The sequence below is a fragment of the Prinia subflava genome, chromosome 7 (genome assembly GCF_021018805.1).
Source record: "Prinia subflava isolate CZ2003 ecotype Zambia chromosome 7, Cam_Psub_1.2, whole genome shotgun sequence".
Classification (NCBI taxonomy): Eukaryota; Metazoa; Chordata; class Aves; order Passeriformes; family Cisticolidae; genus Prinia; species Prinia subflava.
This window is the reverse complement of record NC_086253.1, coordinates 855,254-882,262: the sequence shown is the minus strand read 5'-3', so window position 1 is coordinate 882,262 and position 27,009 is coordinate 855,254. Positions and strand designations below refer to the sequence as shown.

Below are 27,009 nucleotides of genomic sequence, written 5' to 3'. Positions count from 1 at the left end.
GACTCATCCCAACAGGTCCTCTTGACTTTTCTCATTCCAGGCTATGAGATGCCTCCAAAGTGACCAGACAGAGGGTTGAGGCTGCTCCAGCCTTCCAGGTTCGTGTCCAGCTCCTGAGGCCCAAGGAACAGCTCCTTTCCCTGTGCAGTTTTTCCTGGGAATACCCCACGTGTGCATCCCTGGCCCCCCCAGGAGCTCCCCTCCCAAAGGAGCTCTGCAGTAGCTGCAAACACAAAACTCTCCCAGCTGCAGCTGCAGCGACTCCTCCACAACCCCTGGAATGGGACACGTGGAAATCTCCCCTTTACGGGCCCGGTGCCCCTCTGTAAAGCAGCCAAGCGGGCACAGGTGGCTGATAAAAGTGGGCTTTAACAGCCACACTTGCAAAAGAAATTTATAAGAGTGAGCAAAGCTCGCAGCCTTTTAATTGCATGTCAAACCCTGGGCTCCGAGAACGAAACCAGATTCCCTGCAGGCTGTGCCAAGTGCTTCCAGATATTCCGTGTCTGGAGCGGGTCCCGCTGCCACCAAGGGGTTAAAACTCAGCCTCTGAGGCCAGGCAGGCTTGGAGGCAATGCCACCAACCCTGAAGGAAAGCAGGGAACGTTTCTGCCAGCTTTGTTCCAAATAAAAGGTTATTAGAAACAGCCCCAGCCGCTGTTAACAGGAACAGCCCGACAAGGAGACGTTTACAAAGCAGCTGAACTTGTAAATAAATGGAATTAATACCCAGCAAATTCCTTTGATCCACAGGACACGAATTCCCTTTCCCTGCAGATCTGCTCATTAACAGCTCCATGTTCCACTTGTGTCACTCGCCAGCGATTCCAAAGGAAAATATTTCTGGTCACAGAGAGATCTCCTCCAGCTTCTCATGTGCCAAGGGACTTCTTTCTGGTCACAAAGAAATCTCCAGGTTCTCCTGTGCCCAGGGACTTCTGCTCACAAAGAGATCTCCAGGTTTTCCTGTGCCCAGGGATTTCTGCTCACAAAGAAATCTCCAGGTTCTCCTGTGCCCAGGGATTTCTGGTCACAAAGAGATCTCCAGCTGCTCCTGTGCCCAGGGATTTCTGCTCACAAAGAGATCTCCAGGTTCTCCTGTGCCCAGGGATTTCTGCTCACAGAGAGATCTCCAGGTTTTCCTGTGCCCAGGGATTTCTGCTCACAAAGAGATCTCCAGCTGCTCCTGTGCCCAGGGATTTCTGCTCACAAAGAGATCTCCAGGTTCTCCTGTGCCCAGGGATTTCTGCTCACAAAGAGATCTCCAGGTTCTTCTGTGCCCAGGGATTTCTGCTCACAAAGAGATCTCCAGGTTTTCCTGTGCCCAGGGATTTCTGCTCACAAAGAGATCTCCAGGTTTTCCTGTGCCCAGGGATTTCTGCTCACAAAGAGATCTCCAGGTTTTCCTGTGCCCAGGGATTTCTGCTCACAAAGAGATCTCCAGGTTCTCCTGTGCCCAGGGATTTCTGCTCACAAAGAGATCTCCAGGTTCTCCTGTGCCCAGGGATTTCTGCTCACAGAGAGATCTCCAGGTTTTCCTGTGCCCAGGGATTTCTGCTCACAAAGAGATCTCCAGGTTTTCCTGTGCCCAGGGATTTCTGCTCACAAAGAGATCTCCAGGTTCTCCTGTGCCCAGGGATTTCTGCTCACAAAGAGATCTCCAGGTTCTCCTGTGCCCAGGGCATTTCTGGTCACAAAGAGATCTCCAGGTTCTCCTGTGCCCAGGGCATTTCTGGTCACAAAGAGATCTCCAGGTTCTCCTGTGCCCAGGGCATTTCTGGTCACAAAGAGATCTCCAGGTTCTCCTGTGCCCAGGGCATTTCTGGTCACAAAGAGATCTCCAGGTTCTCCTGTGCCCAGGGATTTCTGCTCACAGAGAGATCTCCAGGTTCTCCTGTGCCCAGGGATTTCTGCTCACAAAGAAATCTCCAGGTTCTCCTGTGCCCAGGGCATTTCTGGTCACAAAGAGATCTCCAGGTTCTCCTGTGCCAGTGCATTTCTGGGAAGTCCCAGGAGGGCAGCAGCAGCAGCAGCAGCAGCAGGAAGAGGACACTCAGGGAATTCCTCACTCAGAGGCAGCTGTGGCTGCTCCATCCCTGGAGGTGCCCGAGGCCAGGCTGGAGCACCGTGGGGCAGTGGAAGGTGCCCTGCCCGTGGAATGGGATGGCTCTCAAGGCCCTGAAGCACGCCAGGATTCTGGGCTCCCTCTCAGCCAGGTGCTCACAGACACTGATGTTAAATATCAAACATCCCCCAAAGTCCAGCCATGCAAAGTTTCACATCCAGACCAAAGGCAGCGGCCCCACAGCTCCCTGGAGCTCCTGGAGATTGGGATCTGCCCTCGGGACCCCTCAGGGCTCCTCCTGCAGGAAGGTGTCCCCAGGGGTGGCACCCCCAGGGCCAGCCCCGAGCCTGCCCTGCGGCCTCTGCAAACCCCAACACGCCCCAAGCACCCCCAGGGCCACCCCCAGCACTCCCGGGGCACCTCGGAGAGCCCAGGGAGGAGACTCCAGCAGAACCCTGGTCCCAGCTGATCCCAGCCTAGGCTGCGCCTAAATCCCGGGATCATTTCGGTGTTTTTCTCTTTCTCTGCGCTGCAAGGTGGAAGTGGGGGACAAGGACACAGCAGCAATAAATTCAGCCAGCCCTGGGTGCACAGAAAGGTGACCTGGCCACTTCCCCCCCTTGGAGTCAGCCACAAATCCCTGCAGAGGACCAGCCCTGGTGCAGGACAGGAACACGTCCACGTCAGGGCAAAGGAGCCAAGGAACCAAACCACAGAGAGGGAAAATTCCCCCAGCTCTTCTCCGGGCTGTCACACCTCCCCATCAGCAGCTCCTAGCGAGGATGACAAAGCAAGGATGGATTTTGCAAGTTCTTATGGAAGGTGGATGGAAAGGAACAACAGAGGCTGCAAAGAGGCAAAATAAAAAAAGGAGAGGAAAAAACTGATTTGGATTCTGTTGGAAACGGGGAAAAGTGCTGGAAAGAGGAAGAATCCAGGAGATGTGAACCCTCATGGACACACCAGCCAGTGGAGAAAGGGAGCGTTGGTCCAGAGGGCAAATTAGAGTTCAGCATTCCCTGAAAACAGAACCAGCATTCCCTGAAAACAGAGCCACCATTCCCTGAAAACGGAGCCACCATTCCCTCAAAACGGAGCCACCATTCCCTCAAAACGGAGCCACCATTCCCTCAAAACGGAGCCACCATTCCCTCAAAACGGAGCCACCATTCCCTGAAAACGGAGCCACCATTCCCTGAAAACCAAACCACCATTGCCTGAAAACAGAGCCACCATTGCCTGAAAACAGAGCCACCATTCCCTGAAAACCAAACCACCATTCCCTGAAAACCAAACCACCATTCCCTGAAAATGGAGCCACCATTCCCTGAAAACTGAGCCACCATTCCCTGAAAATGGAGCCACCATTCCCTGAAAACTGAGCCACCATTGCCTGAAAACTGAGCCACCATTCCCTGAAAACTGAGCCACCATTCCCTGAAAACCAAACCACCATTCCCCAAAAATGGAACCAGCATTCCCCAAAAACAGAGTCACTGCACCCCAGCTGGGACAGGGCCAGCCTCAGCGTGACCCCATTGCCATCCCCTTGGCAGCCCCAGGGTGAATTCCCTGGGGACTGCAGCCCTTCCCTTTCCTGGGATTCACTCACAGCCCAGGGAAGGGCTGGACAGAGCTCCCCCCGTGGGAATTGGGAATTCCACGGGAGTGACATTCCCAAAGGGGGTTGGTCCTGCTGCAGGAGGTTTCAGGCCCCTCGAGCTCAGGGGCCGGGGGTGGCACAGGGAGTTTGGGTGCCCAGCTGTGACCCCGGCACAGCATCGGGGCTTTGCCACATCCACCAAGGCTCTGGCAGCTCCAGGTGAGGGCCTGCAGACTCTGGCGTGGCTCTGGCACAGTCCTTGGCACGGGAATGGGGTGGGATTGAAGGTCCCTTCCCACCCAAAGCATTCCCTGACTCCACGTCTGTGGGACACCAGGAATGCTCCCAAACCTCCCCTGATTTCCCACACCTCAGAGCCCCAGGGCAGGAGAGATCAAACCCCTCCACGTCACCAGAACCACCCCTGGGATTTCTAAGAGGAGAAATCTGGGGAAACCCAGCCCCTTTCCAAGGTTTATGGGCAGCCACACCACAAGGAGCAGAGAATTCCTCATCCTGGCAGCAGCATCCTGATGGAGCCCCTCCAGGAGATTGCTGAGGTGACTCCAGCACCTCTCCTGGCAGGGCCGTGCTGCCCAGAGCTCCCCCACACCAAACCAGGCACAAACTGAGCCTCTGTGGGGTCAGCCTCAGCCCCAGAGCCACGGGAGCCTGGTGGATCCAACTTCCCAGCCCTGAAATGAAACCCAGGAGAAGCAGGAGCAGGAAAAATCACAGTGCCCAACCCAAAAATCCCAGTGCAGGCTGGATGAAAGGAGGGTGAGGATCCTCTTTCCCATCAACAAAACCCCATCAACAAAACCCCATCAACACAACAGCAATTCCTGATGGCCCAAAGGAAGGAGCAAGGAGTGTTCCTGCCTCAACCTGGCACTTTCCCTTTGCCTAATTATTAATTCTCAATTATCATTCTTGGAAGATGTCCAAGGCCAGGCTGGATTTGGTGTGGAGCACCCCGGGGTGTGGAAGCTGTCCCTGCTCACAGTAAGGTTGGAACTGGATCATCTTTAAGGCCCCTCCCAACCCAAACGGTTCCATGACTGGAAGATAAAGGATTTATTTCGAACATCTCTGGATTTTGAGACTTTTGAAAGGTCTAAAAGGCAACCACACAGAAGCTGGGCCAGCACAGGATTGCCCTGTAGTTAAACTTTGGATTTTGTGGTGCAGCCGTGCCCAGGGAACGCGGATCCACTGCTGGATCCCGCAGGCCCCACGGCCGCTCCTCGCCCAGACGCTGAAATTAAAAAGGCCATGATTTAGCAGTTTCATTTCTGAGCTCATAAAAGGAATTGAGAGGGATGCCCATTTATTAATGAACTTCCTATGGAGTATAAATTTTCAACGCAGACTTAAAGGCACAGAATTCCTGTTAAATAAACAGTGAAACCTTCCCAGAACGCCAGGAAACGGGGAATAAAAAGCTCTTTTATGACAATAAGCACATTTGCACTGCAGTTCTGTGATGTGGGAGGGAGCAGAGGGAGAGCACGAGGAAGGGCAGGGGAGCAGAACCTGCTGAGATCTGCACAAAGGCCTCAGCACCTCCCCAGATGTGTCCTGCACTCCCAGACGCTCCCGGTGCTTTTCCCACCCACCCCACTCCCACGGCGCCGAGGGATCACATTCAACCTCAACCTCCTGGCCTGATGTTTCACTCCAGGAGCCACTTCAAAAACCCTTCCCAGCTCTCAGATCATTCCCATCTCCTCCTACTCCTTTTTCCTGTAGTTCCCATCCCAAGACAGCCCCGGTAGCACTCGGGGTCCCAAAGTGCGGGCAGGGGGGTGACAGAGCCCACAAAATGCCACCTCCTGGCTCAGGGACTCCTCACACCTCATCTCCAGGGCCCAAGGAGTGAAGAAAACCCTGAGGTCCCAAACTTCAAAGGTTGCACTTGATGATCTTGGAGGCCTCTCCGGGCCTGGCCGGATCCGGGCCGCGGTGCCGGGAGCGGAGGCTCCGGCTCAGGGCAGACACTCGGGGAGGTTTTGTCTCAAAAAGCTTCCAGATCAAACACCAGTGGCAAGCCGTGGATCCCCTGCCCAGAGAGGGCTGCTCAACACTCTTAAAATAACACATTTTGGGGCCAAGGCTTAATGAAAAACTAGCAGGGGCTTCCAGAGCCGTCTGAGGTTTTCATCCGGTGCAGAACAAAAGCTCTCCTGCCCGTTTTCCTCGAGGAGGCTCTGCAAGAGGTTAAACAGAGGATGCTGAGGGCAGAGCCCAGAGAATTCCCAGTGTCCATCCAGCTCCTCCTCGCCAGCAGAAGGGGATGCCTGGGAACACCTCCCAAATTCTCAGAGTGTTTAAACCAAGGCACCTCAGAGCTCTGGCAGTGACACCTCTCATTTCCCCAGCGGGACACAGCATCCCGTGGGCTGTGGGAGCCTCTTCCCAAAATCCTGCACGCCCAGCCGTGGCTGCCCATGTCCCTTCCCGCCTCTCCAGCCCCAAGGATGCATTTCCTCTCCTAAGACTTTAATATCCCAAGCAGACGAGCAGCAGGAGCCAAGATTAAGAAGGTCTCGTTCCTAAATTCGACTGGGAAATCAAATTCCTGCTTCCCAACCTGCCCAGGAGCAGAAACCCCCATCCCAGCATCCCCACCCTGCTGGGGAAATCCTCCTTTGACCTTCCCAAAGACTCTGCTCTGCATCCAAGCCCAGAAAATTCCCAGTTTTTAATAACCAGCCTTGTTTTGACTCATTAAGGCAAACCCCCGGAACAGGAGCTGGGAGCAACGGGAAGTTCAGCTCCGAGGGTGCCTCTGGAAATCCCAGGACACAAATCCCCCTGGGCCCCATCCATACAGGCCAGGGGTGTCCAGAGATGGGAGGGCTGAATTAAAACCTTCAGAGAAACTAAAATACGTAAATCCACCCAGACATGAGGCAGAAATGCAAGGTTCATTTTAAATAAATAGAGAATTTTTTGAAATGCCTAAAGCAAGTAAGAGACTGAATTAGTTAATAAGAAAAGGACCTAAAACCTTGTTTAAAGTTCAGCAGCTTTACCTTTTACAAAGTTAGTTAAGCTCTAGACATAATGAAAACAATGTAGCCTCGCTAAGCATTCCTAGATGGAACAGACGGAGCCATAGATGTAGAATTTGTGTAAGAAATTACGAGTACTTTCACACATCAATCAGCTCAGGATAGGGCCAGCAAGACTGTAGCAATGTCATGTTTTCACCTGATTGGCTAAAAACAGAACAAAATGCACTGCTGTGAGATTGGCTAAAAACAGAATAAAATGCACTGCTGTGAGATTTTCTAAAAACAGAACAAAATGCACTGTTGTGAGATTTTCTAAAAACAGAACAAAATGCACTGCTGTGAGATTGGCTAAAAACAGAACAAAATGCACTGCTGTGAGATTGGCTAAAAACAGAATAAAATGCACTGTTGTGAGATTGGCTAAAAACAGAATAAAATGCACTGCTGTGAGATTTTCTAAAAACAGAACAAAATGCACTGCTGTGAGATTGGCTAAAAACAGAATAAAAAGCACTGCTGTGAGAGGGCCAGGACGCCCACAGAGCAGATTACAGGTGCAGATGGAAGTCCCCTTCTGCTGGGGATTTTATGCTGGAAGGCCTCCTGCACGCTGGCACGGGCTGGAACACCTCTGCCTTCACCAGGCAGGAAATTTAACCATAAAGAACTTTAAAACCCTTCACTCTTCAATGAGGACGTGCTGAAAACTTGACACCGGGGCAGGACAAGTCCCAGCCCCTGCTGGGCAGGAGCTTCCAGAGGCCCCTGCTGAGCCCAGCCCTGGCATGGGCACAGCCAGCCCACGTGGCAGGGGACAAATCCCAGCCAGGGCTCCGTGAGCTCTGGGAAACACGGGATGCTGCCGGAGCGGTGACACCGGCACGGGGACATTTCCTGCACGGGGACACTCCCTGCACGGGGACACTCCCTGCATGGGGACACTCCCGGCACGGGGACACTCCCTGCACGGGGACACTCCCGGCACGGGGACACTCCCTGCACGGGGACACTCCCTGCACGGGGACACTCCCGGCACGGGGACACTCCCTGCACGGGGACACTCCCGGCACGGGGACACTCCCGGCACGGGGACACTCCCTGCACGGGGACACTCCCGGCACGGGGACACTCCCTGCACGGGGACACTCCCGGTACGGGGACACTCCCTGCACGGGGACACTCCCTGCATGGGGACACTCCCTGCACGGGGACACTCCCTGCACGGGGACACTCCCGGCACGGGGACACTCCCTGCACGGGGACACTCCCTGCACGGGGACATTCCCTGCATGGGAACACTCCCGGCATGGGGACACTCCCTGCACGGGGACACTCCCGGCACGGGGACACTCCCTGCACGGGGACACTCCCGGCACGGGGACACTCCCTGCACGGGGACACTCCCTGCATGGGAACACTCCCGGCATGGGGACATTCCCTGCACGGGGACACTCCCGGCACGGGGACACTCCCGGCACGGGGACACTCCCTGCATGGGAACACTCCCGGCATGGGGACATTCCCTGCACGGGGACACTCCCGGCACGGGGACCCAGCTGAGCCCAAAGGGACCCCACAGAGCCAGAGCGACTCCAGCGTGACCCAGAGCCCAGAAACGCCAGGGATGATGAGGATCATTGGGAACAGGACCCAAAGCGTTTTTGGAATGTTGTTCTGGGCCATCCAAAGGCCACAGGCAGTGGGAGATTGGGAAATGTCCCCGTGTCCCCTGGAGAGCTGGGAAGTGCTGGCTCCTGTGGCTCTGGAGAAATGTGGTTGTGTTAAAACAGAACCTGGGGAGCGCCAGGATTTCCTAACAATGCTGGAATCACCTCGTGCCACACATCCCCCTGATCCCCAGCATTCCCAGGAAACTGCTCCAAGTGCCTTGTGCTCCACAGCCCAGGGACAGCCCCTTCAAGGGGACAGTCCAGGCTGTGGGGCAGTCTGTCTCAATTCATCCTGGATCACCCTGTCCAAACTCCCCCTGGATCAGCCTGTCCCAGCTCCTCCTGGATCAGTGTACCCCAATTCATCCTGGATGAGCCTGTCCAAACTCCTCCTCATCAACCTTTCCCAATTCCCCCTAGATCAGTGTATCCCAACTCCCACTGGATCAGCCTGTCCAAATTCCTGCTGGATCAGCCTCTCCCAATTCATCCTGGATGAGCCTGTCCAAACTCCTCCTGATCAACCTTTCCCAATTCCCCCTAGATCAGTGTATCCCAACTCCCACTGGATCAGCCTCTCCCAATTCCCACTGGATCAGCCTCTCCCAATTCCCCCTGGATCAGCCTCTCTCAATTCATCCTGGATGAACGTATCCCAACTCCCCCTGGATCAACCTGTCCCATTTCCTCCTGGATCAGCACATCCCAATTCCTGCTGGATCAGCCTGTCCCAACTCCTTCTGGATCAGCCTGTCTCAGTTCTCCCTGGATCAGCCTGTCCAAACTCCTGCTGGATGAACCTGTCCCAATTCCCTCTGGATGAAGCTGTCCAAACCCCGATCCCCACCTCTCCAACCCCAGCTCCATCTGGTGATTCCCACAAACAATCCCCTGCTTTTCCTGCCCCTCTGGAAAGGCAGTGCTGACCATTTTGGCCGCCCCCAGCACTGGATCCACGGCCTCCTTTTGGCCGCGTTGTTTTTGGCCCCTCACGCAGCAGCTCCATCCCCAGTGGCCTCCTCCACATGCCCGGCACATTCCAGCCCGGAGCGGGATAAGGAAGGCCGGCCCGGATATCGGCACGTGTTAATGGGATGTAATTCAGGCCTGCAGCTCCCAGCCCTGGAAAAGAAAACCCCACCAAAACCCAGACACACACGCAGGTTCACGGGGCCAAAGTCCAAGCGGAGTTCAAGTGCGTGCAGCTCCTTTCATCCGCTCCAGGCCCCGGCATTAACGACGGGATCTGGAACGCGGCGAATCCCCCGGGATTTCGGTAATGAAACTCAGCCTGGGACAAAGCCCAGGAGGGAAGGAGGGCAGGGAGAGCTCCTCGGTGGGGCCCGGGGATGCCTGGCTGGGTCCATCCCAGGAGGGGCCGGGAGCTCCGCGGTGCCGGGAGCGCGGCGCTGCCGGCCAGGCCCTCCCGATTATCACAAAATGAAACGTTCAGCCCTTGTCAGCGGCAGCCTGGCGTTTGTGATGTTACAAAAACCCCATTTCCTCTCCCATTGTAGCGAGGCCTCCTCCGTTCCCGCTGGTGAAATCAAACAATTTTGAAGGAATTTATATGATCCTAATTTAAACCGAATGCACGGAGCTGCCAATCGCGGCTCCCTGACTCTCCGGGCCTCCCGCCAGCTCCGCGCCTTTCCAGAGCCCTGATCCAGGGAAAACACCCAGCCATCCCGGCCTGGGGACACTGGAGGGACACCCTGCCCCAGTGACCCCCCAGCAGCAGCTCCGGAGCTGCAGCTGCTCCTCCTCCCCACCCTGGAGCTGCAGGGCGGGCACAGCACCTTGCTCCCATCCCAGGATCGCTCCAAACCGGCTCCTCCGAGGGGAAGCGGCACACGGAGCTCCCTCCCCAGGGCACAGACTCCAGCCTGGAGACAACTCTGCCTCCACAAAGAGTGCAGGGAAAGCTTCCTAAAGTCTGCACATCGCTCCCATAAAACAGCGGGAAGTTTGGATTTGGAGAAGCTGGAAGATGCAAAATTCCCTGTATCATCCATGGGAAAACTAAAGACAAGGGGCTCCAGGAGAGCTGCAGAGGGACAGGACACAGGGAATGGCTGCCACTGGGAAAGGGGAGATTGGGCTGGGATCTTGTGCAGGAATTGCTGCCTGGGAGGGTGGGGAGGGGCTGGGCTGGAATTCCCAGCTTTGCTGTGGCTGTCCCTGGATCCCTGGCAGTGCCCAGGGCCAGGTTGGATCCACCTGGGATGGTGGGAGGTGTCCCTGAACATGGATGAGATGGGATGGGATGAACTTTAAGGTCCCTTCCATCCCAAACCGTTCCATGACTCCATGAAAACCATGCACAAGTTGCTCCCCAGCTCTGTTCCCCACAGGATTGAAGAACCAACTGCATTTCCAGGGAATTTGAGTGACCCCTCACTCCAGGCTGCTGCCACTCCCTGCCCCCATCCCTGAATTTGGGCAGGGCAGGAGCAGCCAACCCCCACCACTCTGGATTGGCTTCTCCAGCTGGGAATAGTGGGAGGAGGAGGAGGAAGAAAGGCTGGAATTGGTGAGGAAAACACCAGGAGAAGCCACAGGATTCCCTGGAGAGATGCACGGAGAAGGAACGGAGCCACAGGAAAAGCAGGGACGGGAAGAACGGGAGGAGCAGCACTGGGGATTGGGAAGGGATGGGAACAAAGGCACGGAAGTTTCTCCAGCCAGAAGAGCAAAAAAGGTGCTGCAATGCCAGAAGTTTCTCCAGATTTTTCACCTAAAATCCACAGATGTGGCTGGATGTCTCCATCCCTCCTCATCCATCACGTCCATCAGCACCGAGCCGGGAGATTGGAATCCTCTCCCAGAATCCTGAACATGGAAACTACCAGACAACACCTCCACCCTGTGATTTATCACCTAAAATTGATAAATATCCTTCAGGGGATAAAAATGATTAAATAATTACATAAAGTGTTCCCTGCATTAAATGGACACCAAAAAGAAAAGGAGTTCCTGTTCCTTCCCAGCCACAGGGACCAAGGAAGGATCTTCCCAAAGATCTTCAAAGGAACTGAAGGAGAATTTTTGTAGGGAATTCTGCTCTAGAAATTGCTGCCTCAGGTAAATCCAGCACCTGGAGCCCTCCCAGACATCACCCCCGTGCACATCTGGATGTACATCTGGACTGAGAGCAGTTTCTGCACCTTCAGGAAGTTTAATCTGAATAAAAAATCTGCTGAACTCTCAGATGCCAATGAGCCCCTTCCCACAGCTCCATTCCATGGGGAAGGCTGAGTCTGCCTTCCCAAGAAACCAGGAAGGAGCTGGGAAGATGAAAATGCACTGAAATACAGGGAATTTAATTAATAAACTCCTCAAGTTCAGGTGTTTCAGAGAAAAGTTGGGTTTGTGAGACACAAAATTGGATTTGTCTCTGCACAGAAACACAACAGAATTCCATCAGCTCCTGGGGAATTCCAGCCAATCCTTCCCATAACCCAGCATTCCCAGGCATCCAACACCACCAGGGGAGGATCTCACTGCCCATGGCAGGAACACCTCACTGCCCCTGAATTCCTGCAAATCTGCAAAACCCTCCTGAGGAGCAACTCCAGAGCCTCTCCAAGCTCTGCTCCCCGGCCAGGTGAGATGAAATCCAAATATTCAGAGGGAGTGGGAAAGGCAATTTCTGATTTAAGGCACACCCAAGGATGTTCAGCTCATCGGCTCATCCTCCACAGACACAGCCACCAGAAAAGGCAAGGGAGGCACAAGACAGGTTTGGGCAGGATTTAAAATCAGTTTAGGACTCAAAATTAATGGAATTGCAGAGAACAAACTCTGCCTTTTTTATCCCAAAACCAGGGAATCAACCCAATGTCCCCAGGTCTCCCTGCAGCACCAATTCCCTGTGCAGGGAAGTGGAAAATACGAGTGGAAAATGGAGTTATGGGGAGCTACAGCCCCAACTGCACCTCCCAGACTGCCAAGAAACCAAGGAAAACTGCAGCTGGGAGAAGCCCACGACCCAACAGATCCTCACTTCTCAACCATCTGAAACTCAGGACAAAACCCCAGCAGCAGCCAGGGAAGGAACAACCACTCCTCACCCACCAACAGAATTCCAAACTCCATCCGCTGCCTCGGCTTGGAGAAGCAGAAATTCCACACAACCAATGAACTCCAACTTCTTCCCAAAAAAAATGGGTGTCTTGGGTTGTAACCAGCAGTGTGTGTTCTATTTGCCAGCTGTTGAAACCGTTCGGGGAGGAGTTTTCTTTATCTCTTGTATAACCCACCCCTCATAACTCCAGGGGGAGGGGACAGGTGCCTTCTGTCCATGGGCAGCTGTTAAACCAGCTGGGGCAGGGCTCTTTATCCCTTCCAGGACCCATCCTCCCTGCAGGGGATCTCTGCTGTCCATGGGCAGCTGTTAAACCAGCTGGGGCAGGGTTCTTTATCCCTTCCAGGACCCATCCTCCCTCCAGGGGATCTCTGCTGTCCATGGGCAGCTGTTAAACCAGCTGGGGCAGGGTTCTTTATCCCTTCCAGGACCCATCCTCCCTCCAGGGGATCTCTGCTGTCCATGGGCAGCTGTTAAACCAGCTGGGGCAGGGTTCTTTATCCCTTCCAGGACCCATCCTCCCTCCAGGGGATCTCTGCTGTCCATGGGCAGCTGGTAAACCAGCTGGGGCAGGGTTCTTTATCCCTTCCAGGACCCATCCTCCCTCTAGGGGATCTCTGCTGTCCATGGGCAGCTGTTAAACCAGCTGGGGCAGGGTTCTTTATCCCTTCCAGGACCCATCCTCCCTGCAGGGGATCTCTGCTGTCCATGGGCAGCTGTTAAACCAGCTGGGGCAGGGTTCTTTATCCCTTCCAGGACCCATCCTCCCTCCAGGGCTGTCCATGGGCCATCGAGGCTCCCTGCAGGGCTGATCCAATTCCATCATCCATGGGAGATGCTGCACCCAGGGGAGGAGCCCGGCATTCCCACCTGGATAAACCCTGGCATTCAGAGCCCAGCACAGCCTGTGTGCTCTGCATTCCCACCTGGATAAACCCTGGCATTCAGAGCCCAGCACAGCCTGTGTGCTCTGCATTCCCACCTGGATAAACCCTGGGATTCAGAGCCCAGCACAGCCTGTGTGCTCTGCATTCCCACCTGGATAAATCCTGAGAGTCAGAGCCCAGCACAGCCTGTGTGCACTGCATTCCCACCTGGATAAACCCTGGCATTCAGAGCCCAGCACAGCCTGTGTGCACTGCATTCCCACCTGGATAAACCCTGGCATTCAGAGCCCAGCACAGCCTGTGTGCTCTGCATTCCCACCTGGATAAACCCTGGCATTCAGAGCCCAGCACAGCCTGTGTGCTCTGCATTCCCAGAGGAACACCAGCCCCATCTCACCCCACTGCACCTTCAGAGGGAACTGCCCCTGCTCCAGGATCACCTCTGCTCCCACAGAGCCACAGCTGCACTGCAGGAGGATTTATCTGGACTGCCCTCAACACCCTGACCAACAGGGGGTCAGGTCTTATCTCTGTCAGGGTTTCTAGGATTTTTTTTTGTTTGCTTGTTTTTTGTACTACTACATTTGTATTTTTAATATTCCCAGTAAAGAGCTGTTAGTCCTATTCCCACACCTTTGCCTGAAAGCCCCTTAATTTCAGAACTATAACAATTCAGGGGGAAGGAGTTTACATTCTCCATTCCAGAGCGAGCCTCAGCTGTCCCTGCAGCCCCCTGTCCTTCCAAACCAACACACAGAATTCCAAACTCCATCCGCTGGCTTGGAGAAGCAGAACTCCCACACAACGAACGAACGAACCCCCAACCTATCCCTAAAATAATAATAATAATAATAATAATAATAATAATAATAATAATAATAATAATAATAATAAAAAAGGGGTGATTCCCCCCAAATCCCACCTGCTTCATGGCGGTCTCGCCGATCTTGTCCGAGTGCTTGCGGATGCTCTCCAGGAAGTCCTTGAGGTCGGACATGGAGAGCTCCTTGATCTCCTCGCGCAGCCGTGGGATGTTCTCCACCATCACCTGGCAGAAGCGGTAGTGGCTCACCTGGGGCAGGAACGTGTGCTCCAGGTGCTCCAGGGTCTTCAGGGCTGGGTAGTGCCTGGAGAGCAGCAGGAGGAGCAGGGTTTGAGTATCAATTTAAGCGTTTTTAACAATTATTTTTAGGTTGTTTGGATATTTTGTGGTTTGTTACGTTTTCCTGAGGGTTGTTTGCTGTTGTGTAGTAGGGGGATGATGTTGGGTTTTAGTTCAATATGATCTAAGGTTGGGTAGTGCCAGGAGAAAGAGCAGGATTTGATTATCATTTTAAGGGTTTTTAACAATTATTTTTAGGTTGTTCAGATATTTTATGTCTTCCTATGTTTTTTGGGGGGTTTACTTGTAGGTAGATGGGTTTTAGTTTGATTTCGGTTAGTGATGCAGGGAGAGGTTTGATTTGGTTACTTTTTTTTTTTGGTAAGAGAATTTAAATTTTGAGATTTGGGTTTTTTTATTGGTATTTTATAACAAAATTATTTTGGGGTATTTTGCTAAGTTGATAAATTAATCATTTGTTATATACTGGGGCACCAATTTGTCAGAAAAATCCTTTTTTAACTCAAAGACGGGGGTTTCGAGAGGCATTTTTAAAGATTTTATTCCATTTACAGTCCCATTAAGAAGAGTAAGATGGTACAGATGTTACAATCCACGCCATCACAATCAGAAGCCAAACTATTTCCTAATTCCCAATCCAAACAAGCATTTTCAGCCTGTCAGCTTTTCCCACACAATGCTGCTAATCCTTCCAACACCCATCACCCGTTATTTTACCCCACCAGCTCTTGCTACAATGCATCTTTCAGGGTTCCAATTCTCCAGATCTGCTCTGTTTGCAGGGCCATCCTCTGAGAGCTGTTTCCAGTTAATCTCTCTCCGTGTCTGTCCAATTCCATGGCCTAAGTCAGCACCCCTTACCCCAGAGTTTACACACAGATCCAAACTGCAGGAACTGGGAATTCCAGGCTCTCTGTGCTGCCAGGCACTGACCCCAGGCAAACCCTGCACTGACCTGAGGGCTTGGAGAAGGCTCCAAAATTGAGTGACAGCTCTGGGATTGTGGGTGTGGAGTTTGGATAGAAGTGTGTGATAGCACAGGGTGGGAAACTCAGAGTTTAAGGGTTTAGAATAAAATAATAGATATAAAGCAAAATGGAGGATTTAGGTGCTAGTCCTTCTTTTTCACCTTCTCCTCCATGGGTCTGGGTGGTGTTTCATAATTGCATAGAAAAGTCTGCATTGCAGGCCAGGGGTGTTTGGTTATTGGGTTAAAAGTAAAAATAATTTAGGTGTCATTTCATAATTGGACAGTTTGTGCTTAAAAGGCCTTGGAAAGAACTAGGAGCCATTTTCACTGTCAGCTCAAAGTGCTCAGGGTTTGTGAGACTGTAAGAGTCTCTGTCTGTCTGTCTCTCTCTCTCTCCCAGGAGAGCTGCAGAGGGACTGGGGACAAGGGATGGAGGGACAGGACACAGGGAATGGCTCCCACTGGGAAAGGGGAGATTGGGCTGGGATCTTGTGCAGGAATTGCTGCCTGGGAGGGTGGGGAGGGGCTGGGCTGGAATTCCCAGCTTTGCTGGGGCTGCCCCTGGATCCCTGGCAGTGCCCAAGGCCAGGCTGGGTCCCCTGGGATGTGGAGGGTTTGCAATTGGGTGATCTTTGGGGTCTCCTCCAAACCATTCCAGGATTTTATGGTTCCATCTCTCACTGCTTGGAGACCACACAGAGCCAAGAGAATTAAGTCAGGGGTAAATAAAAAGGTCTGATCTCTCCAGAGCCCTGCAGGACCAGGAGGGATCCCTGGAGCCAGAAATTTTGGGGTTTTCCACCATTTTCCACACATCTCAGCCACGGCAGAAAGGTTTTTCTGTCCCTTCCCTAAATTCCCACCCGTGGAACAGAAATCCTCTCTCTCCCCCCTGATCATTCCTCTGGGATCAGCTCCAGCTCCTGGCCATGGATTCTCCATTTGGGAAATGCCTGAGCTGCTTTAGAAACATCCCCAAACTCCTCCTGTCTGTGGAGTTTACTCCCCCAAACACAACCCAATAATCCCAAACCCATCCCTGATGTCAGGAACCACCCTGTGGCTGCCCATCCTGAAATGATCCATGTGAAACCTGGAGGAGATAAAAAACAGGGAATCTCTTGTTCTGTGCCTGGTGAACGGAGCCATCACATCCAGGCAAAAAAAAAAGGGAAAAAAAACCCAGCCAAGGCTCCCAATATTCCTTAAATGTGGCTTTCAGCATGGATTTGTTTCTAAATGAACCAATGCAAATAAGGGAGGGGGAAAATGGATGCAATTCTCAGCTGCAGCTCCTGGAAATGCTGTCTGGAGGGAGGGCATGGAGCAGCTTGTGGATTCCCTGCAGGAATTCCCAGGGATTAGCCCCAAAAACAGCCCCAGGACATTTGGAGAGCCCATCCCTCCCCTGGGAAGAGCCAGGAGCTGCTGGGAATCCCAGAGCAGGGACGGGATTGCTTTTCCAGCCTGGCACCCAGCAGCAGCCACGTTTTCCCCCTTCCAGCAGCTGCTCCATGCCCCATTTGCCACCCCAGGGCTCAAAGAAACCAGGAATGCTGCCAATATCCCAGATTTTCATCCCTCAGCAGCCCAGCAGATGCAGGGTGGGGAAACTCCTGGATTTACAGCCCAGCATTCCTGAGGCACCAAGCGTTGAGGAATTATTTCTGCAGCAAAAGAAGTTTTCTCCCCAGCTTCCACCATCTCGATGTTTCCAGCTCTCTGGGCTCCCCCCACGTTCCCTGGGGTCTCTCAGGTTGTAGTAAGATTTGTATTCTGGCATTCATGGAATAAAATTCAGCTGGTAACATGCATTGGTTGAGCTTCCAGAAAAAACCAAGGAGCATCCACCATAATTCCCAAAATCTGAACCTGCTGCCATCCCAATTCTCAGCTGTACCGTGGGCAGGGCTGTGAGGGAAAGCAGCCAAAACCCAGGAAATTTAACTTGGAAAGGCTGGATTTGAATGCTGAGATTCCCTTCATTACCCAGCACCAAACAATTCCATGGACTCTTCCCATAAAACCCCAGCTCAGCCCCAATTTACCTCTTGGATTTCATCTGCTCCCGCAGCTTGCTGTACATCTCCAGCACTGGGAAAAGAAGGAAAACACAGCTCTGAGACAGGAGCACAGAGCTGGGAATGAAAGCAGCTCCACAGGGAAGCAGAGGAACCTTGGGGATTGAAGCAGAGAGCTCCAGAGGCGAGGAGGGAGGGAGGGGAGGTTCCTCACCAGGGAGACACAGCGTGAGCTTGTCCACCGTGGCCGAGATGTTCCTCTGCTGCAGGCGGCACTGCCTCAGCTCCTCCATGGCCAGCAGCAGCTGGAAAAATGGGAAAAGATCCCTCAGGACCAGCACACACCCCCGGGCTCTGCTGGAACCCGGGCACTGGGAATTCCAGGCTCTCTGTGCTGCCAGGCACTGACCCCAGGCAAACACTGCACTGACCTGAGCCTTGGAGAAGGCTCCAAAATTGAGTGACAGCTCTGGGATTGTGGGGGTGAAGTTTGGATAGAAGTGTGTGATAGCACAGGGTGGGAAACTCAGAGTTTAAGGGTTTAGAACACAGTAATGTATACATAAAGCAAGGTGGAGGGTTTAGGGCAGAGGCCAGTCCTGCTTTTTCACCTTCTCCTCCATGGGTCTGGGTGGTGTTTTGTAATTGGATAGAAAAATCCACATTGCAGGCCAAGGGTGTTTGGTTATTGGGTTAAAAGTAAAAATAATTTAGGGGTCATTTCATAATTGACCAGTTTGTGCTTAAAAGGCCTTGTAGAGAGATAGAGACAGAGGCATTTTCACTTTGTTAGCCAGAACTCACAGCCTGTGAGACTGTAACACAGATAAGGATTAATAAACATCTAAGTCCAAACACAAAATCCATCTCTGGAGCGTTTAATCCTGGCTCTAACAGGAAAAGTTGATAACAAACCCACAAGTGTCCACCCCAAGGGCAGGATGAGGCCAAGCCCTGCTCAGATAAGCAGCGAGCTCAGGGTCAGGCAGCTCCCAGCAAGTGGAACATCCCTGAATTCCCTGGATTTCAACAGAGGGAGCAGCAAAACCAAAGGCATCAAAGCGGCCTCGGAGCACATCCCGTGGATCCCAAAACATTATTGCCCATTTCAGGGATCTCTTCCAGGTCTGCTGGGTCTCAAGGACAGGATGTGGCTGCTCACTCCCAGGGGATTCTCCTCACCCCAAAGCTAACAGGGATTTCTCAGGGCTGAGGCTCCAGGAGAAAACCTGGAGATGTGGGCAAGGGAAAAACCAGGATACAAGGCCAGGTTGGACAGGGAATTCTCCTGTCCCAAAGCTAACAGGGATTTTTGAGGGTGGAGGCTCAAAAAGAAAACAACCTGAGATGTGGAAAAAGGAAAACAAGGATAGAAGGTCAGGTTGGACAGGGGATTCTCACACCCCAAAACTAAAAGTGATTATTCAGTGTTCAGACTCCAGGAGAAATCCTGGGGATGTGTAAAAGGGGAAAACAAGGGTACAAAGCCAAGCTGGAAAGGGAATTCTCTTCATCCCAAAACTGAAAGTGATTATTCAGTGTTCAGACTCCAAGAGAAATCCTGGGGATGTGGAAAAAGGGAAAAACAAGGGTACAAGGAGGGAATTCTCACATCCCAAAAGTAACAGGGATTTTTCAGCTCAGGCTTCAGGAGAAAATCCTGGGGGTGGGGACGAGGGGCAAACACGGATACAAGGCCTGGCTGGAAGGGAACTTCCCTCATCCCAAGCTCAAAGGGATTTCTCAGCGCTCAGATTCCAGGAGAAAACCCAGGGATGTGCACAAGGGACAAACAAGGCCAGGCTGGAGAGGGAATTCTCCCTCCCATCCCAATCCAGGCTGCAATCCCAGGGCTGGATCCATCCCTTACCTCTTTCCCTTCGTTCTGCAGCTTCCGGTTGGTGTCGGTCACTTGGTTCTGTGGGAATATTGGGAAAACACAAAGCACATCCCATAAATCAGGCCAGGATTCCTGCCCCCACAACAACCTGGGCACGAACACCCTCCCTGCCCACGGCTCCACGGAAAAGCTGTTTATGGCTCATGGAACAGCCACAGCCACGGGGGACAGATCCTGGGGTTCTCCTCTTTGCCACTGGAGAAAAGGGAAATTAAGGAATTCATTCAAAATGCTGGGGTTTTCATGGATCCAGTCTGGAAAGCTCCAGTTTTCAGCTGAGTGGGGGAGGAATGAATTCCCTTCACCATCACCAAATCAATTCCACTGAGGTTTTAGCTCCTTCATATCCCAACAGGAAAGGATTCTTTACCAGGAGCTTTTCCCTAGAAATAATTATTTATATTTACAGAAATCCTTAAAAAACTTCCTTTGGGATCTCCCTTTGGATGGATCCCTGCTCCTGCCTGGTGTAAGATATTTTTATATACTCAGGATAAGAAAATCTGTATTTTTTCTGAATTATTCCACCAAGCTGGGGCTTGGAGATGAAAAATTTCCCACTTGGCAAACCTGAGGATTCCCTGGAGTGGGAAGAGCCCAGCCCCTCCCAGCCCCAGCAGGACCCACAGGAGAACAAAGGGAATTTTGGGGCCCATCAGGATGGAAAATCAGGAGTTCTCCCATTCTTTGGGCAAGGGGTAGGAAGAGAACTTTGGGAATTCTCCTGAGCTCAGGCAGGGAAGGGTTGGAAACCCTGGGACAGCAGGAAAAACCAACACAAACTTCCAAGCCAACATTCCCAACTCCAGATCTCCAGCAATGCAGCCAATTCCAGAGGGAATTCCAGCAGGACTGCTCAGGGTTCTGAGATTTCACATCACTCTCAGATTTCCATGCCACAGATTCCCTTTTTTCCCTAAAATCTCCTTCTGCAGCTCCTGAAGCTGGAAATGTTCATTCCCAGGCTCGTCCCTGTAAAAGGTTCCCAGTCTGATCCAGGCTCTCCCCACAGTGGAGCTGCTGCTGCATTCCTACCCCATTTCAGGAACAAATTCCTGCCTATTTCCCAAAGTTCTGCTCCTTCTGGAAGCAGAACCATTCCCAGAGTTTGGAAAACACCACGAGCTGGGAGACAGAGCCCTCAAAGCACCTCCAGGAATGGGAGATCTCACAAATCCTCCCGAGAGCTTTGCCTCCTTTGGAATAATTATGGAAACAAGGAATTTGATGGAATTCCACCCCAGGGAAGGAAAGGCAGGAGGGGCAAGATGGGGATAGAGGAGCAGGAGGAGCTCCAAGGGGGATTGAGAAGCTAAAAACCATCCTGGAGCAGAAATCCAGCGGGGAGCAGCTCAGGGAGCAGGGAAGGGCTGTAGCGTGTCCAGGGAAGGGAAGGGAGCTGGGAAGGGGCTGGAGAATTCCTGAGGGAGCTGGGAAGGGGCTGGAGAATTCCTGAGGGAGCTGGGAAGGGGCTGAGCCTGGAGCAAAGGAGGCTCAGGGGGACCTTGTGGCTCTGCACAAGTCCCTGCCAGGAGGGGACAGCCGGGGGGGTCGGGCTCTGCTCCAGGGACAGGGACAGGAGGAGAAGGTGGATTTTGGGAAATTCTTGGAAGGGGCTGCCAGCATTGGAAGGGGCTGCCAGGGAGGCAGAGGAGCCTCCATCCCTGGAAGGGTTCAAAGCCCAGCGGATGTGGCACTTGGGAATGTGCTTTGGAGGGATCATGGTGGTGGCTGGGCCTGAAGACCTTGAACAACTTTTCCGACCTTATCAATTCCATGGTCCCTCAATCCCTCTCCTTTCTGAGCTCAGCAGGTCACACACAAGGGGAACTTTGGATCCATTCACATAAAACTGATTCAGGATCCCTTTTTTTCCCTATAGGAAAAGATCCTGGGCACCCCCCTGGCGCAGCCTGCAGCAGGAAGGTTTGTGGTGCTTCCAGCAGCAGAATCATCCAAGCTCACTGCTCTCTCTAATTCCCACACCAGCCCTGGTGCTTTTTAAACTTCCCAGGGTGGAAGAAAGGAGTTATCCATGATTTCCCCTCCAGCATCTGCATCCCATCTCTCCCGTGCTGCAGTAGCTCCAGCTCTGCTGGCTCCCTGCCCTGCCCAAAACCTGCTCATTTCCTTTATGATGTATGCAGCTTTTACGAGCAGGAGCCCAGCATCTCTTCCAAAGATTATTTGATTTGCTCAGATCCCGAAAATCCCACCAGGAAAAAGGAATCCGTGTCGGGTAATTTAAAACCTCTCCTAAAGCGAGGCCGGGGAGTTTGGTGTCCAAATCCCAGCGAGCCCAGCTCCAGGGAAGGCAGGGCTGGAGGGATCCCTGCACGCCCCCGGGGCCGGGGTGGGATTGCTCTGGAGTCTCCAGGCCTGATGGGTGTTTACACAGACCCCGTGCAGCTAAGATGGGCTTTGCAGAGCTGGGCTTTGCTAAGCCAGGCATGCAGAGGAGGGCAGACAGGTGGCACAGGAGGGGGGAGGCACCGGGAGCGCTCCAGGGATTTGTGGGATGGCCAAGCTGTTCCTCCACCCGGAGCAGGGGGCTTGAGAGTCCCTGGGACCATTCCAGAGGGGTAAAACACCGGGAGAGAGGAGCAAAGGGAGCTGGGGAGGGTCCTGGGAATGGAGCAGTGCTGAGGTTCTGACCAGCCCCCAGCTCATCCGAGCCCCCCGGAGCCGCCGTGCGACACACGAGTGACACAAGGGGACACTTCCACCTGGAGCTGGGCTCTCCTCAGGGACAGCAGGGCCATTCCTGCAGACACGCAGCCAGGAGCGGGGCAGAGGAGGAGGGAGCAGGGAGGGCCCCGCTCCAGCTCCTCCCGCATTCAAAGCTCGGCCCCACGGAGAAAAGGCCGACATCAAATGGGGGATGAATGGCTGGAAGCGAAGGCGCTCTCAGCACTCGATCCACAGAGGATTCCCCGGGGAAGGGCTCACAAAGAGGGCTCAGAAGGGACTTTCTGGGGATGTTTTCGCCATGTGCTGTTTTATGGATCGCACAGGCGAGGAAATCAAGGGAGATCCTGAGGGGACAGGGAGGGACTTCACAGTGAGCCACCAACAAAGTGGCAGAATGGGAACCAGCTCCGAGCAAACAAACAATGTGCAGTTCTTGGCTGGAAACAATGGCTTGGAAAAATTAAAAAATAAAAAAAAGAGTGAAAAAAAGGACTTATTTCATGGTCATTCCAATGGATTCATCCTGCAACGCATTGCTGGATGAATTCTGCTGAGGACATCCCTCAGGAAGGTGTTCCTGAGAGGAAATCCCTTTTTGGGGTAGACTTGGATGTGCAGAGTAAGAATCCTGCTGGGAAATGCCACAGGTAGCTTTAAATGAATAAACAAACGTGCTAAAAGCAGCACTCAGCACCCTGGCTTTGAGCGCTTCCCTTTCTTCCAGAAAATTTCCTTTTTCTGACGGATTTGGTGATTTAGAACTTCAGCTTTTTCAGTGCCCACAGAATGGTCTCCCACACTCTGAACACCAAGAAAGCCCTTCCCAATTCCCAGGAAGGTCCTTCCCACCAGGACAGGCTCCACTCAGCCAGAAAATCTCCCTGTGCTGCTTCCTGGGAATGAGCCACAACTTTTTGGGAGCCACACGACTCAGCCCCATTCACTGAGTGACTCCTGGGAGGGTTTTGGGATTTCCAGCCCAGGTCCCACCTTGTTCCTGCAGGAAGGGACAGCCCAGGTGCCCCTCCCTGCCCTGCCTGGAGGAAAACCAGGAGGGTTTGGACACTCACACAACTCCCCAAATCTGGAATATTTGTATTTTAAGGCACAGGAACCAGGCTTGAACCCCAAGCCCAAACACCTCCAACCTCCTGGTCCCTTTTCCTGAAGCCTCTCCAGTTTCCTTCCCGCCCCTCCTTCCACATCCTCATCCTACAAATGGCTTTTTCCACACATTACTGAGCACCTTTCCAAGAACTGGGCAAATCCCACCTTTCCCTCATCTCCCTGCACAGCTTTAAAGACCACGAGGCTTATTTTAGCCCAAGAAACTGGGATCAGATCCACGAGGAGAAGCACTTTCCCTACGGAAAACAGGCTTGGCTTTACATTTCTTGCTGCTTTTAATGCACCACGCTAGTCCAGGTTTGGCCAAATAATTGTTACATTTTTGACGACCAACCCACTGCTCCGGGAAGAATTAAAATAAATATCTATATATAGAGAGAGTTTTTTTTTTGATAGAATGTTCTGGATGAAAGGAGAGAAGATGGACGTGGCTCCAGAGATTACTGAGAAGGGGCCACCGAAAATGAGGTGCCCGGGGCGGTGTCGGGGCAGGGTCTGCTCTCACCTTGAGTTTCTGGGCCTCGCCGCGCACCTTGAGCAGCTCGGTGATGGAGTCCACGAAGCCCTGGTAGTGGAAGTTGCACATCTTCTCGATCTCGCGGTCGTGGTTGCGGATCCGCGCCTCCAGCTTCTCCATGAAGCGCCCGTGCTCCTCCCCGTCGTACACCGACCTGCGGGGACACGCGGGGACACGCGGATCAGCGCCCGCCGGGAACGGGGGAGATCCACCGGGAACGGCGGGAATTCAACAGGAATCCCAAAATTCAATGGGAACGGCGGAGATCCAACGGGAACGGCGGGAATTCAACAGGAATCCCAAAATTCAACAGGAATGGGGGAGATCCACCGGGAACAGCAAACATTCAACAGGAATCCCAAAATTCAACAGGAACGGGGGAGATCCAACGGGAACGGCGGGAATTCAACAGGAATCCCAAAATTCAACAGGAATCCCAAAATTCAACAGGAACGGCGGAGATCCAACAGGAACGGCAAACATTCAACAGGAACGGCCAAAACTCAACGGGAACGGCCAAAACTCAAGAGGAACGGCGGGAATCCACCGGGAACGGCCGAGATCTGAGCACAGCACCCACCAGGAATGGTGGAAATCCACCAGAAATGGCAGAAATCCACCAGGAACGGTGGAGATCTGAGCACAGCATCCACCGGGAACGGCAAACATTCAACAGGGATCCCAAAATTCAACAGGAACGGGGGAGATCCACCGGGAACGGCGGGAATTCAACAGGAATCCCAAAATTCAACAGGAACGGGGGAGATCCACCGGGAACGGCAAACATTCAACAGGAATCCCAAAATTCAACAGGAACGGGGGAGATCCAACGGGAACGGCAAACATTCAACAGGGATCCCAAAATTCAACAGGAACGGGGGAGATCCACCGGGAACGGCGGGAATTCAACAGGAATCCCAAAATTCAACAGGAACGGCGGAGATCCACCGGGAACGGCAAACATTCAACAGGAACGGCCAAAACTCAACAGGAACGCCGGGAATCCACCGGGAACGGCGGGAATCCACCGGGAACGGCAAACATTCAACAGGAATGGCCAAAACTCAACAGGAACGGTCAAAACTCAACAGGAACGGCCAAAACTCAACAGGAACGGCGGGAATCCACCGGGAACGGCCGAGATCTGAGCACAGCACCCACCAGGAATGGTGGAAATCCACCAGAAATGGCAGAAATCCACCAGGAACGGCGGAGATCTGAGCACAGCATCCACCGGGAACGGCAAACATTCAACAGGAATCCCAAAATTCAACAGGAACGGGGGAGATCCAACGGGAACGGCGGGAATTCAACAGGAATCCCAAAATTCAACAGGAATGGCGGAGATCCACCGGGAACGGCAAACATTCAACAGGAATGGCCAAAACTCAACAGGAACAGCCAAAACTCAACAGGAACGCCGGGAATCCACCGGGAACGGCGGGAATCCACCGGGAACGGCGGGAATCCACCGGGAACGGCAAACATTCAACAGGAATGGCCAAAACTCAACAGGAACGGTCAAAACTCAACAGGAACGGCGGGAATCCACCGGGAACGGCGGGAATCCACCGGGAACGGCGGAGATCTGAGCACAGCACCCACCAGGAATGGTGGAAATCCACCAGAAATGGCAGAAATCCACCAGAAACGGCGGAAATCTGAGCACAGCACCCACCAGGAACGACAGAAATTCAACAGGAACAGCGGAAAGCCACCAGGGATGGCCAAAATTCAACGGGAACGGCCAAAATTCAACAGGAATGACCAAATCTGAGCACAGCACCCACCAGGAATGCCCAAAATTCATCAGGAACAGCGGAAATTCAACAGGAATGCCCAAAATTCACCAGGAATGGTGAAAATTCAACAGGAATGGTGAAAATTCAACAGGAATGACCAAATCTGAGCACAGCACCCACCAGGAATGCCCAAAATTCACCAGGAACGGGGGAATCCACCGGGAACAGTGGAAATTCAACAAGAATGACCAAATCTGAGCACAGCACCCACCAGGAATGCCCAAAATTCACCAGGAACAGGGGAATCCACCAGGAACGGCGGGAATCCACCGGGAACGGCCAAGATCTGAGCACAGCACCCACCAGGAATGGTGGAAATCCACCAGAAATGGCAGAAATCCACCAGGAACGGCGGAAATTCAACGGGAATGACCAAAATCTGAGCACAGCATCCACCAGGAATGCCCAGAATTCACCAGGAATGCCCAAAATCTGAGCCTGAAATTCACCAGCAATGCCCAAAATCTGGGCCCAGCATCCACCAGGAATGACCAAAATTCAACAGGAATGCCCAAAATTCACCAGGAACAGCAAAAATCTGAGCACAGCATTTACCAGGAATGTTCAAAATTCACCAGGAATACCCAAAATCTGAGCACAGGATCCACCAGGAATGACCAAAATTCACCAGGAACGGCAAAAAGTCTGAGCACAGCATCCACCAAGAACAATCAAATCTGACCCCAGCATTCACCAGGAATGCCCAAAATTTACCAGGAATGGCGAAAATCTGAGCCCAGCACTCATCAGGAATGTCTAAAATCCGACCCCAGGAACACCCTCCTGGGACAAAGGGCCTGGTCATAAACCAGGCACCAAACTGGGGTAAAGAATGTTTCTATTCCAAGTCTTCTTTACATTTTCCCACCATTTTGTGTTCCCTGAGAGACAAATCAAACCCAAAATGTTTCTATTCCAACCTTTTTCCCTTTTTTCACCCATTTTGGTGTTCCCTGAGATACCAGAACAGGCCACCTGAAATGTTTCTATTCCAACACTTTTTTTTCACCATTTTGGTGTTCCCTGAGAGACCAGAACAGCCCAGGAGGACCTGAAATGTTTCTATTCCAACCTTTTTGTCTTTTCCCACTGTTTTGGTGTTCCCTGAGAGACAAACCAAACCCAAAAAGTTTCTATTCCAAATACTCTTTATGTTTTCCCACCCATTTTGGTGTTCCCTGAGAGACAAACCAAACCCAAAATGTTTCTATTCCAACTTTTTTGTCTTTTCCCACCGTTTTGGTGTTCCCTGAGAGCCCAGAACAGGCCAGGAGCACAAGAAACAAAGGTTTGCCTTTGAGCTGAGCCACCTCTGCTCCCCCTGGAGAGAAATCCCTCCTGGAGAATCCTCTGGACGTGCTTTGGGCTCCAAGGGTGAACGGGACAATGCAAACAGGATCTGCTCAGCTGCCAAAATCCCCTCACAGCCCCAGTTCAACCCTGTGGATAAAGGACAGCAGAGCTGCTGGGGATATCACTGCAGGATATCCACAGCCAGTACTGGGAGTGGGAAATCCCGGAATTC

General features: G+C 52.7%; 1 protein-coding gene across 5 annotated transcripts in view; it reads right to left on the bottom strand.

Annotated features, from left to right (window-relative positions):
• EXOC6B (exocyst complex component 6B) overlaps positions 1-27,009 on the bottom strand; it is a 262,928-nt gene that overhangs the window by 196,305 nt on the left and 39,614 nt on the right. For all 5 annotated transcript variants that reach the window (XM_063401247.1, XM_063401249.1, XM_063401248.1 and 2 more), the window contains exons 2-6: positions 23,671-23,836; positions 19,317-19,364; positions 17,661-17,751; positions 17,474-17,519; positions 14,255-14,459 (exon numbers count right to left, since the gene is read on the bottom strand). In XM_063401247.1, the coding sequence (XP_063257317.1) occupies positions 14,255-14,459; positions 17,474-17,519; positions 17,661-17,751; positions 19,317-19,364; positions 23,671-23,836 (556 nt within the window). The remainder of the gene's footprint in view (positions 1-14,254; positions 14,460-17,473; positions 17,520-17,660; positions 17,752-19,316; positions 19,365-23,670; positions 23,837-27,009) is intronic.